Source organism: Euleptes europaea, chromosome 20, assembly GCF_029931775.1.
Source record: "Euleptes europaea isolate rEulEur1 chromosome 20, rEulEur1.hap1, whole genome shotgun sequence".
In the NCBI taxonomy this organism is placed as follows: Eukaryota; Metazoa; Chordata; class Lepidosauria; order Squamata; family Sphaerodactylidae; genus Euleptes; species Euleptes europaea.
Window position 1 is genome coordinate 16,768,117 of NC_079331.1, and position 20,365 is coordinate 16,788,481.

Sequence of the window (20,365 nt, forward strand, 5' to 3'; positions counted from 1 at the left end):
ACAAAGTGCAGAAACTAACTTCTTGAGAATCTTGGCTTCCATTGGAGTTTCTAGTCCTTAGTGGTTTTGAAATTTAGGCTTCAAGGGTGTGTGGAAAGTGTCTGGTGAAGTCTAAAAAAAGATTTCCATGGCTTCTATGCCCTGCACATCTAGCCTCCCACAGAAGAAGAGTTGGTTTTTATATGCGACATTCTCTACCACTTATGGGAGACTCAAACCGGCTTACAATCACACCTTCCCTTCCCCTCCCCACAGCAGACACAGCAGACACCCTGTGAGGTAGGTGGGGGTGAGAGAGCTCTAACAGAGCTGTAACTTGCCCAAGGTCACCCGGCTGGCTTCATGTGCAGGAGCGGGGAAACAAACCCAGTTCACCAGATTAGCCTCTGCAGCTCATGTGGAAGAGTGGGGAACCAAACCTGGTTCTCCAGATCAGAGTCCACCGCTCCGAACCACCGCTCTTACCCACTACACCACGCTGGCTCTCAAGCAGAACTGTTCGAATACTAACTTATACAGGTTACAGAATTCAGCTTTTCTTAGCAGTTTTTTTTTTTAAGCGGCAGAATTCACAGGCAAACGTAATATCGTTTCTCTAAGACATGCGGACAAAGGAAATTTTTTCAGAGGCGCACAGCCGTATTCACAAGGTTTACCGGTGCGCTGCGGAGAAGCGCTTCGCTTCTCCGAGGCATTTCACAATTTCTCAGCTCGACCCCATCTCAACATGGGTTCCAGCTGCTGTGCTACTCAGACTTTATTCCATATGTGTCGCATTTTGCTGAACTGCACAGAGGAAAGTGAAATTCAGTGTATAGCTAGTAACCTCGGTGCTCCTGAGCATTTTTTTAAAGCATTCATTGGATGCAGAAAAGGAGAAAAAAGAGGACTTGTTGGGTGGGCACAGTAGGGGTGAAACTTGGGGGGGGTAGGGTTAGGGCCTATGCCTTTTTCCTTTCTCGTTTCTCAGCGTGGTATAGTGGTTAAGAGCGGTGGTTTGGAGCGGTGGAGTCTGATCTGGAGAACCAGGTTGGTTTCCCCATTCCTCCACATGAAGCCAGCTGGGTGACCTTTGCCTAGTCACAGTTCTCCTAGAGCTCTCTCAGCCCCACCTACCTCACAGGGTGTCTGTTGTGGGGAGGGGAACGGAAGGTGATTGTAAGCCAATTTGATTCTTCCTTAAGTGGGAAAGAAGAAGAAGAGATGGTTTTCATATGCCGACTTTCTCTACCACTTAAGGGAGACTCAAACCGGCTTACAATCACCTTCCCTTCCCCTCCCCACAACAGACCCCCTGTGAGGTAGGTGAGGCTGAGAATGTGACTTGCCCAAGGTCACCCAGCTGGCTTCATGTATAGGAGTGGGGAAACCAACCTGGTTCACCAGATTAGCCTACGCCACTCATGTGGAGGAGTGGGGAATCAAACCTGGTTCTCCAGATCAGACTCCACCGCTCCTAAACCACTGCTCTTAACCACTACACCATGCTAGTCAGCATATAAAAACCAACTCCTCTTCTTCTACCCTGGATACCCTGTTGGTCTTTGAGGTTCTACTGGACTCAAATCTAGCTCTACTGAACAGCTACTACAGGAAGAATTCCAGGATATCCAATTTCTGTACCCTAGGTAACTGAACAAACCCGCCCGAATTCCCTCTTCCGTACAACTGCAAGATATTGTCCGCTTTGGCACTTTAGAAGAACCAAGAAGAAAGAGGGTCTTATGCACCGAACACATTAGAAACCGGGCCCAATGTTGTGGTAAACCAAATCGTGGGACTGAAATGGGTGAGCATCACGTTTCAGTTACCCAGACAGCAGAGATTTGTTTTTGGCTTCTGCCATGTTATTACCTGCCCAGAACTTGTAAAGAAGGGTGGGATATCGAATAGTTGCAAGGAGATCTTTTGCTGTGCTGGCCTACAGATCTTGACAGGACAGGACAAATATCTCTCGTTCAGGCATGGGAAAGATACAGCAAAGCACAGCACACAACGTCGAGAAAGCTTCGCGTTCTAAATACGAGAGAGTCCGATGTACACAGTAAAAGCCAATATTTTTTACTTTAGTGAATACAAGATACAAATATTTTACAACAACTTCTAGCATTTTTCTTAACCATTTGATAAAAAGTTCACTAGAATATTTATTGTATAATGTAGGGGGGGGATAAACCACCACATTCGGGGGGGATTAACTTAATATTTTTTTTTCTTAAAGATTCGTCTTAAAGGTGGCAACAAAGTCCAGCTTGTATTGCCAGACGGCTTCAACCGCAAAACAGCTTTCGTCCGTGAACTGTTGACTACAAACATTTACCAAATACATATATATATATATATATTTTAAAAAAGCTTTTCTTTTCCTTTTAAATATAGCAAAGCAGTGTTTCTTCTTGCACAGCAAAGTGAGGAAAGTATCTAATAAGAAGTATTGTTTTGTTTGTTTTTCAGTCTTTCACATTCTAAATTTCCAAACTTCTTTCCCATGGCTGATCTGGCAGGAGTAATTAACGTTCCTTATTTACTATATATTTCTTGTGCGCACAGCATGCACGCCAATGCGTTAGGTGTCCTTTACGGCGAAAGGCTCAAGCGTTCCCTACGTTACCCTTCCTTTCAAAAGAAAACCCGCTCTTCACGCCAAGTCAGTATTGGTTATGTTAGAATAAGCAACGATCGAGTCAATACCAACGACTCGTATTTGCATAAGATGAGATCTAATTGCAACCGCACATGCTATCAAATCTGATTTACACTATCCCCCCCCCCCCGGTTGTCAAGAGGTTTCGGTGGGGACTTAAAAAAACACACATATAAATACTTTGAACATCTTCATTCTATGAAGTCATATAGCACCCTGACAGGCAACTTGTATCTCAGCCTATAAACCCCCTGCACGTGGGAAGCCAACACACCGTGATGAAGCACCTTTCCTTCCTCACGTGCCAGATGAATGCCGCGCGGAAACGCATTCAAGCACGTGCTCCCCCTTTCTAAGGTGGTATTGGCCCAGAGGCCGTACACCAGGGGTCAAACATACGGCCCGGGGGCCGGATCCGGCCCCTCGAGAGCTCTTATCCGGCCAGCGATCCAGCTGACGCAGCCACCCCCCCACCCCAGTCCCGATCTGGGCTGGCGAGGCATGGCCCGGCCAAGTGACATTTATGTCATATCCGACCCTTGTAGCGTATGAGTTCGACACCCCTGCTGTTCTCCCTGATTATTTAGCTTCAACAGGGGACCCTCCCCCAAGGCTGGCAGCTGAAGAGCTACTACTTGAGGTATGGCAAAGGACCTTGCGTGCCCACCCCTGGAGGGCCTTTTCATTTCTTCAAACAGCTGCCCCTCCCCCCTACTATTGCTTCTTCTCCATTTCTAAAGTGGCTTATCCTGCAACAAGGGGCTACCCTTCAAGAAATCGGCCTGGATCCCTGCCAGGCGTCTGGGGCCAGGTGGACAATTCTTTGGATTCTGGCCTAGGTGCGTTGCGATGGCCACCCCTTACCAGATTTATTGTGCAAACGGCTGTTGCTCGGTGCGGACCTGGGCTCAGAAGGATGGCTCGAAGTGAATCATTCCCCCTGGCGCCGCTGATAGCGCGACCCTAAAAAAGGGCGTTGCGTCCACTGTGGACCCAGCTTGCCTGCGTGCATATGCTAATATTTGGTATGAAGGGGCGGAGAAACACCGGCTCACCCACTTGCCAAAGGATGCAGCTGCGGTTATACCAGCGTAAGCAATCCTAGGTGCCGTTCCAACGATGCTCGTCTGTACAATCAAGGTGTAAACGTTTTCCAAAACGCCAGATAGAATTACATTATTGGTGTTGTTGTTTTTTAATCTGTATTTTTCTGTCTTCATGTCACAAAGTTCTTCCGCAGGAGACGATGGACAGGGCCGGATCCCGGAACAACGAGACAGGCTGAGCGGTTAACAGTCTGAGAACTGAACTTCTATAGCTGGCTTGATACAAATACAAAAAGAAGCACAAGCCGTCAGGTTAAACTTTTTTTTTTTTAAGGGCGATGGAACTCCTTACAAAACCTGCATAGGAATAAAGAACTTATTGAGATACAGTCAGCAAAGCCATCTCATTAAGGCACACAAGAAATGAGACAGTAAAGGTGAAAATGAAGAACTCCCGTTTAAATGTACGGGGTGGGGGGGAAGCTCCCGTGGGGTGCATACCAAACAACAGAGAAACAATATCTTTTTGAAACATAAGAAGGATCCATGAAGTGGTGGGTTGGTTTCCTGGGGCGGGGGCGTCAGGGGGTGGGAGAGAAGGTAACTCTTGGATGTTTTTACTGCTCTACATCAGCAAGATGGAAGCAGGTGTAGCTGGTCTGAGTTCCTTGAACCATTGAGGAATTATAAAGAAAAAAATACATTCAAGAAACCTGCGCCTTTATGGATTTTTTTTTAAACGAGCCAACTATCATACAATCCCCGCCATGATATACAGTTCTGACATAATGTGGGAAAGGCAGGGGGGATAGGTTAAACAGCCTTGACATTAAAAGACAGCTGGATATTTAATTTAAAAATAAAGTCACCCACCTACAGGTACAATGAGAAAATAACCAGGCAGAAAAAATCCCTCCTCCATCCTAACTTCCAAATCTCTCCAAGAGTTTTAATGCCACTGTTAAGATTAATCCACAACCAAAGGGTTTCAGTTTTAAGAGCTAGAGATTCTGCAGCCTGTACTACTTCATACTGGCATGGTTGTAGTGGATAAGAGTCTAATCTGGAAAACCAGACTCTAATCTGGAGAACCGGGTTCGATTCCCCACTCCTCCACATGAAGCCCGCTGGGTGACCTTGGGCTAGTCACAGTTTCCTCCGAACTCTCTCAGCCCCACCTATCTCACAAGGTGTCTGTTGTGGGGAGGGGGAAGGGAAGGCGATTGTAAGCTGCTTTGTGACTCCTTAAAGGTAGAGAAAAGTGGGGTATAAAAACCAACTCTTCTTCCTCTTCTGGATACGTGCTACGGAGTCCTTTGCTTTGTGGCTTCCGTAGGTATGGTGTTCAAACAATACCTGGTTAAGAGCAGAGGTTACAGGATCGGACCTTTCCCAACCTTAACGCTAACATTGGCAGGGGCAGATAATCTCTCTGTGGGGTTAAGAGTCAAAATGTTCCTTAAGTCTGATTTACTGCAAAAACCCACACACCCCTTCATAAACACCCTCTTTTTGCTTCTCTGATGCGTGTTTCCCTTACTTTCGACACCAGCACAGGATCACTTTCTCTCCCCCACACCACTAGAGGCAGTTTTAATATAATGCCTTGAAAGAATATGTTACAGCACCTTTTTCTGTTCCTGCAGGATGACTTCAACACCAGATGTGCGGGTGTGTCAAGACGCGGGAGGAGTATCGCTTTGCTATCTATATACATATATTTATATATGTATATATACACATATATGTATATATATATATTTATAAAATGTATCATGAAGTTTTACCATACGGCACAAAAAAGAGTACAGTTTAACAGCACACATTCACCACCAGTGAAGGGGGGGGGACAGCAACCCTCTTTTTAAAAACACCCTCTGCAAAAAATCCAGATAACATTACTTAAAATCCAAAGGAAGTACAGTATATTAAACAAAATAGTAAATATTAAACAGTGAATACTCTACTTAATAAGGACCTCGCCTTTTCTTTTTCTTTTTTCAAGTTGGCGTAAATCCACAAAAATATACTTTTTAAAATCTGGTGAACGTACAATACATAGATAGGTACTTACACCAAAAGGTGATAATATATTTAAGATGCTATATACACAACGTTTGGCTCAACTGTTAATTTACACATAGAATAATAAGTATTCATGGCTTATTTTCCCCCAAGATTCTGCCTGCAAGTTATTTTTTTCCTTTCTCTCCCGAAAACAAACAAGCAAAAAGAGTTTAAAAAAAACCAGAACTATACTCTACAAAAAAAGCTACCCCCCACATACAGCTTTGGCTTATATAAATAATTCATAGCAGAATGCGTTCAAAAAGTACGGTATATAACCTTCTATATAGTCTTCAAGGAGGGTATGGTTTTCTTTAATAAAAAATAGACACAAGCTAAAACTGGTCTTCTACGTTTTCTTTTTTTTAAAAAAAGGCAGGAGGAACATAAAAAGGAAACTTTTTCAACGTATTCCAATTATAACTTAATATATTAAATTTTTTTCTCTTTTATGGTTTTATCTCCTAGGCTAATATCTTCTGAATATTTCATGCGAGCTCTTTACGTCCTTCGTCATTCGCGTCTCTCTTTTTCAATCGCTGTTGACCCCAGTACTTTCTTTTTTTCGCACGTGCAAAAACAGGTGTTTTGTTTTGTTTTGTTTAACTAATGTCAGCCCTTCCATGCACTCTCTGCAAGAGAGACCCATGCTAGATCGGGTAATATAAAGGTTGTTCTATGTACAGTATTGCTTTCTTTTCCTACTGCTCTGCTGCTACAAAGCGGACTACGGGGAACCGTACGGCGTTTTGAAAACACACACACACAGGGACATCTACAACGGGCGAGCTCCCCTCGGCGGTTCCGCCCTCTAATTTGGTAGGATTATATACGGGTATGATGTTTCTTTCGCAAAACAGGTGATGTGGTTCTCAAGGAACAAGTCCCGGGTAACGGCCAGACTAGCCCAATACCTATGAGGATTCTTCTGTTTATATATATATGTATCTTTTCTTGTTGAACCACAGGGAATCTGCAGCTAGAAGAAGAGTTTGTATTAAGTGCCTGCTGATTTTTGTGTCTCACTACACACACTCACACATATATATGTATACAAAGATATATATATGCATGTATGTATATACATATAAATATTCCTTTCGAGTCCTTATTTATAAATTTAGATATGTCAGGACCGTTTGTCAGGAGAACTCAAAAGTCAGAAACGAAGAGGGGGAACGGTTGCTTATGTCACCCAGGCGTCCATTCTCATGCGCTTCACTGTCGGGCTCTCTCTATCTTCCGAGTTCGGGGGTCTTCCCAAGCCGACGGGGGAATGGAAGTCGCTCCTCGGGTCCTCCCGGTCGCTGCCATCGTACGAACTGCTGGAGCTACTGAGACTGTCAATCGGAGAGCGGCCCATTTCCTGCCGCGCCTGTTGCTGTGGCTGTTGTTGTTGCTGCTGTTGCGGCGGTGGCTGCTGCTGTGGGAACGTGGACGGGGTCATGCGGTCTCGAGGAGGCGAAATCGGTTCGGACTTGATATTAATGTTTTGGTTGGTGTTGATGGATAAACTGGAACCCTGAGATAACTGGCCTCCCGTCCTAGGAACATTCAAGGTGGGGGAAAGGGAAGGAGAAAGAACAGTTAGCGCAGGGGTGTCAAACTCAATAGTTACGAGGGCCGGATATAACATAAATGACACTTGGTTGGCCCGAGCCATGCCTCACCAGCCCAAATTGAGAATGGGGGGTGGGGGTGGCTGCCTCGGCTGCCTCGCGGGCCGGATAAGACGCTCAAGGGGCTGGATTCGGCCACGGGCCTTATGTTCGACAGTCCTGAGTTAGCGAGTAGCCTGTTGTAGCTGGAGCGTGAGAACCCTCTGACCCGACAATTGAGGAAACCGGGATTTAATGTTTACGGCGGCGAATACAGAACAGGAAGCCAGTGATGGACAAAAGGAGAACTGGGGACCAAGGCAGAGCACAAACACTGGGGCACTCGCACGTCCAAACCCACTGCGCTGGCCCCAAAAGACTACAATCGCTACACATCCGCAACATTGTGTTTTGTTGGTGTTATGAGCCAACCGAGGACACTCTGTAGACCCGACAGTGTCATTGTTGCAGGCTTGCTAAGCAGAGGCATGCCATGGCAAACCACCTCTGTCCACCTCTTGTCTTGAAAACCCCACGGGGTCACCGTAAGCCGGCTGCAACTTGACGGCACTTTAGACACAGAGAAATAACTCCCAACCGTATATAGCACTGCAGATAGCAGAGGATAGGACTCGCAATGATGGGTTTAAATTGCAGGCGGAAAGGTAACAGCTGGATATTAGGGGGAAAATTTTTTGTTCATCAGTGGAATCAGCTTCCTAGGGAAGTGGTGAGCTCCCCCTCCCTGGCAGTCTTTAAGCAGAGGCTGGACAAACACTTGTCAGGGATGCTCTAGGTTGATCCTGCATTAAGCAGGGGGCTGGACTAGATGTCTTGTATGGCCCCTTCCAACTCTGTGATTCTATGAAACCCCGACTGCTGCTGCCCATCTAATTCTGCAATGGAGGCTGCTCGGATTTGCAATCCGCTGAGAGCCGAACGCACAATTTCAGAGCAAAATGGTGCTGCCGATTCAGCTGTCCCCCTGCAACCTCTCCGTGACTTCACGCTTGGCTTGGCCAGCATCTTTATTCAAATAAAGCGAGAAAGCTTTCCGTTTGCAGGCAGGGGTGAGCAGGATGAGGAGGGGATACATAAGAGCGCGACCCTCCCCCACCCCAGCGAGAACTGCCTAAAAGTAATAAATCCTGCACCTCGGCTAGGAAGCCGCCCACATCTATCAATCCGCTGAAAGCTCAGAAGAACATTCTGCCCAACCAAGCAGGGTCAAGCCTGAATACAGTTCGCTGCCTAAGCAGGGGTTCCCAGCTGGGTGTAACTTGGCAAAGGCTGCCGATCCTCCAAGGTATTTCTTTTTTGGACAACTACTTACACAAGAGAGCTGAGGGCTGCCTGTCCTAAATGATGCTGTTGCCAGGCAGACACTTGTCCTAATGACAGCATTCCTGGGGAGTTAAATCCCTGCAGAGCCGACAGATCTGCACTAGTCAAGGAGTAATCTGAAAAGGGAAGGGGGGGAGAGAAGGTATTTAATACCACATTCGTCACAAGGATATAAGATTTTTGTCTCAACAGAAGTCACAGCGCCAGATCTTCACCAGAACCCTCCCGAGGTCAGGCACTCAACAGGAATCCGCCCAGACGTCCTTACAGCAGGACGGTCCTGACACTCTTGGCAAAAAAATATTAGATGATTCTCATTACAAGGCCAAAAATTGTGTGTGTGCGCCTCCAGCGTGGTGTAGTGGTTAAGAGCAATTGTTTGGAGCAGTGGACTCAAATCTGGAGAACCAGGTTGGTTTCCCCACTCCTCTACATGAAGCCTGCGGGTTACCTTGGCCTAGTCACAGTTCTCTCCAAACTGTCTCAGCCTCACCAACCTCACAGGGTGTCTGTTGTGGGGAGGGGGAGGGGATTGTAAGACAGACAACCCTGTGAGGTAGATGGAGGTAGGTGGAGCTGAGAAAGTGCAGAGAGAGCTGTGACTGGCCCAAGGTCACCCAGCTGGTTTCAAGTGTAGGAGTGGGGAGATCAACCCGGTTCTTCAGATTAACGTCTCCCGCTCACGTGGAGGAGGGAGGAATCAAACCTGGTTGTCCAGATGAGAGTCCAATGCTCCAAACCACTGCTCTTAACCATGCTGGCTCTCTTTAGACAGAATCGATGAAATACATACTTGGACAAAACTCAGAAACCTCCAGTTTTCTGCATTTCGCAAGCCAGAGCCTTGCCGTCTAAAGACTGAAACTCTGCTAGTTCACTGGAAGCAAAACAAGTCAGGGGTGTAATCCGAGTGCACGGATTTGGAGTGGCAAATGCCATTCAGTGCCGGGAGAAGCGGCAACAGCTGAGCTGAAAGAATCTACCCTGGAATGGACAGCATGCTGTCCTAAACACAGTGGCTGGTATCCAATGACATTTATTCGTACAGCAGGGACTTTCTTTCCTCCCCCTCCCGTGGAAGCCCCCTGAGATGTTCCTGGGGTGCAGCGGACCTCAAGAATAGCATGGGGGGGGGCAAAGTGGGGGTCTGCAGTGGAAGGGGGGGACGGCAGAAATCACCACCTCCTCTTCCAAAATATCTATGTGCTCTTAAGAGCCAGCATGGTGTAGTGGTTTAGGGGCCAGCGTGGTGTAGTGGTTGAGAGCGGTGGCTTGGAGCGGTGGACTTTGATCTGGAGAAACGGGTTCCGATTCCCCCACTCCTCCATATGAGCAGCGGAGGCTAATCTAGTAAACTGGATTTGTTTCCCCCACTCCTACACACAAAGCCAGCTAGGTGACCTTGGGCTAGTCACACTCTCTCAGCCCCACCTACCTCTCAGGGTGTCTGTTAGGAAGGGAAGGGAAGGAGATTGTAAACCGGTTTGATTCTCCCTTAAGTGGTAGAGAAAGTCGGCATATAAAAACCAACTCTTCTTCTTCTTAAGTCTTCTGAACGGGGTATAAGCCCCTTTGACACTCTGCCCCCCACCCCCACCCCCGCTGCCGGTCTGAGCAGACAATACCGACTTTGATGGACCAAGGGTCTGATTCAGTAGAATCAGAATCATGTGTTCATGATGGCGGCAGCAAATCTTGCCATTTGAGAAGTAATAGATTTGTCTCTGCCTTTCAATAATATGACTAATTTCTCCTGACCTTCCTGGGAAGCGGGATAATGTGGTCCGCAAAAATGGGTTACGCTCATCCTCATATCTTGGGCACTGGAATGTGATGTGCGATAGATCAATAGACTGTTGATCACAGGAGCAGACTCTTTTCCTACATGGGATCCCACTGAAAGGGCCTTCCCAGACTGTGAGCGGTAAAATATCTAAGCGTACCCTGGGGAAGGCCTGCTTGCAGTTCCTTAAACTGGTGCAATTATTATTTATGTACTTCAGACAGCAGGTGAGGGTCACGCTGAATGTTACCAGAATTGGTGGCACATTGGGAGAGGACTGTGTTAAAAGGTTTAGAATTCTCTCAGCGGCCTGTGCAAACAAACAGGGGGGAAAGGGCCAAAGGCATGTGATGCTTACCTGTATTGTACGCTGTCGGCATGGCGGAATAAACCAATCCCTGCGGGGGCAAGCTGGGCGTCGTCACCGACACAACCGGGGTGGCAAGGGGCTGCGTCGACTGCGAACTGCTCAGCCGTTGGGTGTTCTAAAAACGGTTCACACGCAAAATGGATATCAGACCATAAGCAACAACAAAACCACAGCAAAAACAAATGGATGCTTTTGTAACCCAAGTGTCCTGAAAGAGGAGTATGCATCTCAAGCCCTCCTTTGAGTCACCTTTTATGGAAAGAAGAGTTGGTTTCTATATGCCGACTTTCTCTACCTTTTTAAAGGAGAAACAAACCTTCCTCTCCCCACAGCCAACACCTCGTGAGGTAGGTGGGGCTTAGAGAGTTCGGAGAGAACTGTGACTGGCCCAAAGTCACCCAGATGGCTTCATGTGGAGGAGTTGGGGACCGAACCCGGTTCACCAGATTAGAGTCTGCCGCTCATGTGGAGTGGAGAATTAAATGCCATTTCAAGCCAGTTTGCTCCGATTCCGTTGACAAAAATCTGACCCTAGTTGCTTAGAGGAGGACTTTGTTTTTTAGGTAGGTGCACAATTCCCTTGCAGGAGTCAGTCACACCACCAGAGGGCAATCTCCTCCTGTGACATGCTAGCTAGGAACAATTCTTTGTCCTCGTCTAGGGAGATTGTGAGACGTTTGGTATATTGCACGTTTGTGGGTTTGAAGATTTAACAGGGGAAGTGGATCCGTGCATTCCTTTCACCATGTGCAGGCTGCAAACACAGCGCTCCCGTGTTGCGGCTGTACGTTTATTTCCACTGGACACGGGCAAAGAAACAGCGGATGCCTCCGGCACGACCGGCAGATTCCTTTTAACTTGTCCCCACACACGTGTTACCGTGTAAAGCTGCCTTAGCTAGCAGGCGAAATGACTGATTTGTCTGCCTGAAAATCCCCACTACCTGTTAAGAAAAGCATTCGTTTCACGCAACAGTCCATGCTCCAGAGATGTCATGATGTAAAATCTACTTCGGCATGAGAATCGCCATCGTAGGAAAAATGCATCAAATCAATACGAGAAACACCCTCTTACTGCCTTTCACGACCTGCCTAAGAGACAGAGATTTCCCACTTGGGATGTGTATGGGGAAGGGGGTTGAGTAACCAGCGCATGTGAGCCACTGGAATAAAACTGGACTGGGCCCTGGGTTCAAATCACAGCTTATCCGAAGACTGACTGACGAGTCAACCTTCGGTTTCCTATCTATAAAGGGAATAATTATGACCTGATTCAGTTGTGAACCTGAAAAAAGTAAAACAGCTATATGACCCAGGTCTCACAGAGAAGATAAGCTATAACTTCCCATAAACAAGGATGTATATTTACAGCCTTACAGGAATTTCTGTTGAGCGACTAAAAAGTCTAGCAACCTAGTTACCAAACACCGTGAGACAATACGAACGTGACCTGCCTAATACATAATGACTTAGTTAGCAAAACTCTGCGAAGTGTTTTCCTAGGGAAAAGATATTCTTTTTCCCTTAGGAAGCAGAGCACAGGTGCCGCGTAATACAGTGCTTGGAATAATCACCAGCAGTTAATACATGGGCGTGCGTAGAAACAGTCTGTTGTTCCACTGCGGCTCGTACAGCAAAACTTCACATTTCCACTTTCTTTTTCTGACACACAGTACACATTCACCAAACAAACTGAAACACGGCACTCTCATGCTTTCCATGCAACGGGAGCCCCATATCAGCAACAGGTCTGTGCTAAAACTAAAGTGAAACAATAGAATCACTTAATTTTTTTTTTTAAAAAAAATCAGATTTCTCTTTTCTCATAGTCGGCCACTCTATTGTTCTTTCTGAAAGGAAAAAAAACTACCCGTGCTACTGAGAAATAAAATCATGTGCATACTGTTGTTTTTAAAAGACACACTGATCAGAAGAAGAGTTGGTTTTTATATGCCGACTTTCTCTACCACTTAAGGAAGAATCAAACCAGCTTACCATCGCCTTTCCCCTCTCCACAACAGACGCCCTGTGAGGTAGGTGGGGCTGAGAGAGTGTGACTAGCACAAGGTCACCCAGCTGGCTTCATGTGTAGGAGCGGGGAAACCAACCTGTTGCAACAGATTAGCCTCCGCCGCTCATGTGCAGGGAATCAAACCTGGTTCTCCAGATAACAGCCCACCACTCCAAACCACCACTCTTAACCACTACACCACGCTGGCTCCCGGTTAAAAACAAGCACGCTTTGTGTTTGCCTCTGGCTAAGGTAATGTAAAATATTTGGGGAAGGGCCTTTCCAAAGGCTAATATACATTCCCCCCCCCCAGTAGGGGAAAAGAGAAAAATAGCAGCGTGCAATTGTGGACTTCTTTTGGTAAACAGGGAAGCCCCTCGTGGTTTGCTTCTCTTTCAGAGCATGAAATTAACTTAGTCCCTAGAACAGTGATCTCACCCGGAATGATGTAATCTCCAAGAAGGGAAGCAGCGGCACAGGATCTGCATTACAATTTGCGGAACTCAGTGAGTGAAGTCCCTTCTCTAACAACACTACGATATTTGAGAGGCCACGAGGCACCTTAGGAGCAAAATTCCAAGTTTTCCCTTTCTGCACAGACAGTTGCTGTTTGAGGCCCCCTTCCAATGTTCCCTTATCAGCTTCAAGCCCGCAACAAATTTTTATCTTTTGTTGGCTAGTAACTATTATTGCTTTCTACAGATTGACGTGGAAGATGGCGACAAACCAAGATGGGTTGCGGGGTGTGTGTTTTTTAATTTCCTGCCGCAAAGGGAACATTGGTCTGATTTATAACCAAACGGTTAAGACAAAAGCTCTCCAGATTCTGATGTCTCATACCAAGTAGGACCCCAGACTCACCAACTCCAATTCGTCCTCCTCCGACTGTCCGGAGCAAATAAGAGGGATAATAATAAAGTTACTAAGAATAGGACGGTGCTCGAGAACGAAAGAGTCGTGTTTGTGCTTGAAGTGTCAGCTATATTTACCACACTAGCAGCATTTTGAGTTTGCAACGCAATTTGGCAAGAACAACGCCACTGCGGAGGCTTCCGCACTTTGGCCAGTTCGGCACCCCAAAAAAACCCGCCTAACCACGCTTCATAGCCCACGAGAGTCCAGGCGATCATACTACGATCGCAGAGGAAACTAATCTCGATGACAGAAATCTTGATTTAGATAGAGCAATACTAGTTCCAGTTCAAAAAAAGCGCCTGTATGCAAAGCAGCATTTAAGCGTAAGTTTGATTATAACTTTCAGTGTATCTTCAAAGCGGCTGTTAAATAATAAACTACTGATTATCATTACCAGACGGCAGACAGATTAAGTGGCAGTCATGAGAACGTACAGTAAAGTGTGAAATCAATGGAGCAATCAAAGAACATCTTACAGAAGAATACAAATTACAACTGAATAAAAAAATGGGTGTTTCTGTCTTTGCCTTTCCATACAGGCATCTCTGTTCGATTGGGGTTTTCAAAAATTTGCCAGTTAGAACATAAGAAAAGCCATGCTGGATCAGACCCAGGCCCATCAAGTCCAGCAGTTTGTTCACAAAGTGGCCAACCAGGTGCCTCTAGGAAGTTCACAAAGGACTGCAGCATCATTATCCTGCCTGTGTTCCACAGCACCTAATATAACAGGCATGTTCCTCTGATCCTGGCGAGAATAGGTACGCATCATGACTAGTATCCATTTTAACCAGTAGCCATGAATACCCCTCTCCTCCATGAACATATCCACACATCTCTTCAAGCCTTTCCAAGTTGGCAGCCATCACCACATCCTGGAGCAGGGAGTTCCAAAATTTAACTATGCCTTGTGTAAAGAAATACTTCCTTTTATCGGTTTTGAATCCCTCACCCTCCAGCTTCAGCAGATGACCCCGTGTTCTAGTATTATGGGAGAGGGAGAAAAGCTTCTCCCTGTCCACTCTCTCCAAACCATGCATAATTTTATAGACCTCTATTATGTCTTCCCTTAGCGGCCTTCTTTCCAAGCTAAAAAAGCCCTAAGCGTTAATTCATTGAGGGGTAAGGAATTATGTCTGGCCAAGAAGACAAGTCTGCGAAAAGGTGGAATGGTTCAGTTCTGTTCAAGCTCCTTTTGGAAGCCCACAACTGCCAGATGTGCTTGGGAATGAAAACTCAGATGGGTGCCCGGCAGCCACAGTTGTGCGCTGGCAATACAGCGCATCATCTTCCTTGGAGGGAAAGAAAAGCAACGAGAAAGAGCCTTTCTGCACGGCTCAAAGATTGACGCTTGCCTTCAAGCCTCTACAGCAGGGCTGTCGAACTCAATGGTTACAAGGGCCGGATATGACATAAATGTCACTCGGTCTGGCCGGGCCATGCCTTGCCAGCCCGGATCGGCAGTGGGGAGGAGGCTGCCTCAGCTGGCTCGCAGGCTGGATAAGAGCTGTCAAGGGGCCGGATCCGGCCCGTGGGCCTTATGTTTGAGACATCTGCTCTATAGTCTTGGGAATCTTAGCTTTCGCTAAAACACTGTTTCACAAAAACAAGGCTTGAAGGCACGTGGCAATACCAGATGCTATCTCAGAAGCTAGACTGGTGCCGTACCAGGATCAAGGTGCAGCAGTTGCTCAGATCCACCTCTGAGGAGAGCATTACTTTAACAGTCACATGGAGATTTAAAATCTCTTTGGCTGAATTAAAGAAACACTAAACCACAGGACTGCTCGGTGACCGAACGCTCCCTTAAAACGTTCGGTATTTGCAGGGGATAATCCTCCAACTCCAGGGCAGAAATTGAGGTTTATTTATTTGTTCCAAAGGGGCTCAGAGGCCTGCACAACTCTTCATGCCAACGAGCAGCACAGGAATTAGTTGTAGTGAACACTCAAATGTACACAACATAGTGATCATGTGCAATTTATGCCACTGGCGGATTTCAGCTTTTCGTGGTGCAGAATTTTAAGAAGAAGATGCCAACTTTCTCTACCACTTAAGGGAGACTCACACTGGCTTACAATCACCTTTCCCCTCCCCTCCCCACAACAGACACCCTGTGAGGTAGGTGGGGCTGAGACAGCTGTGACTAGCCCAAGGTCACCCAGCCGGCTTCATGTGTAGGCATGGGGAAACAAATCCAGTTCACCAGATTAGCCTCCGCTGCTCCTGTGGAGGAGTGGGGAATCGAACCCGGTTCTCCAGATCATCAGACTCCACCACTCCAAACACCGCTCTTAACCACTACACCACACTGGATCTCTTTTGTTAAATAGTACACAGCCCTAGACAACAGGGGCGCTTTCACAAATGTTGAATAATGCACTTTCATTCCACTTTCAGTGCACTTTAACTATCATTTGCAAGTGGCTTTTGCTGTTTCACACAGTAAAATCCAGCTGCAAAGTGAATTGAAAGCGCATTAGTCGGTATGTGTGAAAGCGCCCCAGGAAAGGCTGGTGGAAAGCATCATCAAGCCGCCGCCAACATACGGCCACGCTATAGAGTTTTCAAGGCACAAACAGAGGCACGTTTACCATTGCCCGCCTCTGTGTCGTGACCCTGGGCTTCCTTGGTGGTCTCCCATCCAAGTACTAACCCAGGCCAACCCTGCTTAGCTTCTGAGATATCATGAGATTGGGCTAGCCTGGGCCATCCAGGGCAGGATGAATCCAGGAAGGGCTACCCTAGAACAATCCACGCAGGCTGGAACTGGCAAAGAAATATGTCACAGGATGTGCTGGCAAGAGTGCACCAAGATCTCGCGATAAAAAAAGGGTAAAACAAACACGTATATTAACATGACCAAAGAAAGACCTGCTCCACCCTTCCTTTTCACCACAGATAACTCTGTTCCCTGGGAAGGGACGGCTGTGGCTCAGTTTGTAGAGCACCTGCTTGGCATGCTGAAGGTCCCAGGTTCAATCCCCGGCATCTCCAGTTAAAGGGACTAGGCAAGTAGGTGATGTGCAAGACCCCTGCCCAAGACCCTGGAGAGCCGCTGCCAGTCTAAGTAGTCAGTACTGACTTTGATGAACCAAGGGTCTGATTCAGTATAAGGCAGTTTCGTGTGTTCATGTGAAAAATGGAGATTGAGAATTTGAGATATTCCCTCATGATTTCACTGCACGTGATCCTTCTCACGGGTAGGACAATTAAAACTGAACAGTCATAGAATCAGAGTTGGAAGGGACCACCAGGGTCATCTAGTCCAACCCCCAAGCACAATGCAAGAAATTCAGTATCCCCCCACACACACCCAGTGACCCCTGCTCCATGCCCAGATGGTAAAAAACAAAAAACAACCTCCAGGATTCCTGGCCAAACTGGTCTGGAGGGAAATTTCTTCCTGGCCCCAAAGAGATCAGCACTGCCCTGGGCATGTAAGAAAGGGACATGAGCCAAGCACTGACACAACTCTTCCTGCCCTCCCTCTCATGATCGGCCTAAGTTCATGGTAAGAGAGCTCCTACGTGCAAATAACTGCAGGAATTACCCAGTCCAGATACCCCCTTGTACAGATAATAAGAGAAACGGGGAGAGGAAGTTCTCAAGGATTGCCGTGATCACATGTGCCCTCTGTGACAGGCGTCTAAAATGTGTGAAGAAACTGCTCTGTCCACACAGATGGGCAAACTGGGCAGATCTCACTTTTTAAAAACACCCAAACCAAGAATATATATATATTTTTAAAAAAACTTACCAAGGGAGGCATCATGCCTTTGCTGGATGGAGGGATGACAACGCGGAGATCTGGCTTGCGATTGTTCATGCTAAGGTTGCCCCCACCAGGGGGAGGGGGAGATTTGGTGGGCATAACTTTGCTTAGGTTATTCCCACCACCAGCGTTGCCAAGCAGGCTGGGCGAAGCTCGTGAGTTCACAAACCCATTTCCTATAGCAGAAGAAGGGGGGGGGGGATAAGGAGCAAACGTTAAAACACGTTAAGTTCCTTTTCTACACCAGGGAGCGTACACACACCTGACAACTTCTAGCATTTTAAAAAATATACCCATACAGCTGTATTAAGAGGAACCATGGGAGCCTGAGTACCCAACGGGAACTTCAAGAATCATAGAGTTGGAATGGACCACCAGGGTCATCTAGACGAACTCCCTGCACAACGCAGGAAGTTCACAACTACCTCCCCCACACACACCCCAGTGACCCCTACTCCACGCCCAGAAGATGGCCAAGGTGCCCTCCCTCTCATGATCTGCCGTCATAGAATCAGCATTGCTGACAGATGGCCATCTAGCCTCTGCTTAAAAAACTCCAGGGAAGGAGAGCTCACCACCTCCCGAGGAAGCCTGCTCCACTGAGGAACCGCTCTGAACCAGGTAAGTCATGATCAAGAAACTTCCCTGGAAGCCCGCACGGAACCATGACTTGTTCCCTGAACAGCGCACGGCCGCATGGATGTCTGTGACCCTGGCGCATGTGCCTAGGCCTCACCATCTCTCTGTGAAAGCCGACAGGCTCAGCCAATGCCCTACATGAGCACAGGCCTTCCAACACTTCCCAGAATTCTCTATAACAGAGGGGCAGGGGAAGGTCACAGCAGGTGCGTTGGAATAGAGCAAAGCTTCCTAAACTGTGGGTCGGAATGTGCAGGTCGCGAAAAAATTGGCAACAGTAAAAGGCTTCTTTGCTCTGTGTGTGTGTGTTGTGTTAAGTGCCATCAAGTCGTTTCCGACTCATGGCGACCCTATGAATCAATGTCCTCCAAAGTGTCCTATCCTTAACAGCCTTGCTCAGATCTTGCAAATTGAGGGCTGTGGCTTCCTTTATAGTCAATCCATCTCTTGTTGGGTCTTCCTCTTTTCCTGCTGCCTTCAACTTTTCCTAGCATGACGGTCTTTTCCAGTGACTCTTGTCTTCTCATAACATGTCCAAAGTACAACAGCCTCAGTTTAGTCGTTTTAGCTTCTAGGGTCAGTTCAGGCTTGATTTGATCTAAAACCAACTGATTTGGTTTTTTTGGCGGTCTAGGGTATCCGTAACACTCTCCTCCAACACCACATTTCAAAGAAATCTTTCTTCCTATCAACTTTCTTCATTGTCCAGCTCTCACACCCATACATAGTAATAGGGAATACGATGGCATGAATTAATCTGATCTTGGTTCGCCAGAGACACATCCTTACACTTCAGAATCTTTTCTAGCTCCTTCATGGCTGCCCTTCCCAGTCTCAATCTCCTTCTGATTTCTTGGCTAGTGTCTCCCTTTTGGTTGATGATGGAACCAAGGAATACAAAGTCTTCAACAATTTCAGTTTCCTCATTGTCAACCTTAAAGTTGTGTAATTCCCCTGTAGTCATTACATTTGTCTTCTTTGCTCTATTTATGATTTATCATCAGTAAATGTTTGATCTGTATACCTATTTTATATACCTATACACCTGGGGTCGTGTAAAAATTTCTCGGGCGAAAAGAGGTCGCGAGTAGAAAAAGTTTAAGAAGCCCTGGTATAGAGCGCTCCCTAAAGCTAGAAAGTTTGAAAGACGCTGGGAAAGAGGTCTACACAAGCCAGGACAGGTGTGTGTTTGTGTGTGGGGGTGTGTGCCTTTTCCTGGAAAAAATATGCAGAGACGGCTACATTTTAGGGCACGATTTATCAGCTTAGCTGCTGAGGGGTCCCAGGAGTCGGGAAGGTGTCCTAATGCCATCTGTACTTTGAGCGTAATATTCGCCGTTCCTTTGGCACCCCATTTGGGACACATGTTTTTTCCCCGCTCTCACCCTGCCAGAAGGGGGATAATATCCTGACAGCAGGAATGCCAAAACCTTGGCCTACGTGACTTTTGAAGAGCTTACAAACACTACGCGGCCCGCTGAATGTCAGCTGGGCAAACCGAAACGTTTTTACTCTTCCTTTCTTGAGGAACGCCACGGACCTCATCAACGGTTTACAACTGTGTGCTGGACTTCAGCAGAGCAGACTCGGCGAGCTGACCCTCGTGTGTACACCATGAAACACAGAGGCGAATGTTTATTTCATGGATACCACAGTTCACTGAGCTCAGCCACCCCTCAAAAAAAAAAAGCAGTAACTGTTCTGTTTTAAAAGGCAACACTTCCTACCAAGGGAGGTCCCAAACAGAAGCTTGCTTCATGTCCCCATCCCAAATAGCAAGATTCAAGTCCAGGAGCTCTTTACAGGGGAGGGGTTGTGGCTCAGTGGTAGAACATCTGCTTGGCATGCAGAAGGTCCCAGGTTCAATCCCCGACATCTCCAGTTAAAAGGGACCAGGCAAGTAGGTGATGTGAAAGACCTCAGCCTGAGACCCTGGAGAGCTGCTGTCGGTCTGAGCAGACAATACTGACTTTGACGGATCGAGGGTCTGATTCAGTATGAGGCAGCCCCCGAGAGTTAAAGCCCCCTTCGTCAGAGCTTTGATTCACAAGAGCTCACACACCTCAAAATCCTGTTGGTCTCTGAAGGTGCTACTGGACTCAAAATCATGCTCTTCTACTACAGACGAATGCAGCTACCCACCTGAAAACAGTCAATAGGCCAGGCTTGGTTCAGAC

General features: G+C 47.0%; 1 protein-coding gene across 3 annotated transcripts in view; it reads right to left on the reverse strand.

The window, feature by feature from the left end:
* Positions 1 to 6,943: 6,943 nt before the first annotated feature.
* Positions 6,944 to 20,365, reverse strand: part of MEF2A (myocyte enhancer factor 2A) — a 60,061-nt gene continuing 46,639 nt past the window's right edge. For all 3 annotated transcript variants that reach the window (XM_056865799.1, XM_056865800.1, XM_056865801.1), the window contains 5 exons: positions 17,535 to 17,725; positions 13,703 to 13,747; positions 10,841 to 10,967; positions 8,689 to 8,815; positions 6,944 to 7,301 (listed from right to left, as the gene is read on the reverse strand). In XM_056865799.1, the coding sequence (XP_056721777.1) occupies positions 6,944 to 7,301; positions 8,689 to 8,815; positions 10,841 to 10,967; positions 13,703 to 13,747; positions 17,535 to 17,725 (848 nt within the window). The remainder of the gene's footprint in view (positions 7,302 to 8,688; positions 8,816 to 10,840; positions 10,968 to 13,702; positions 13,748 to 17,534; positions 17,726 to 20,365) is intronic.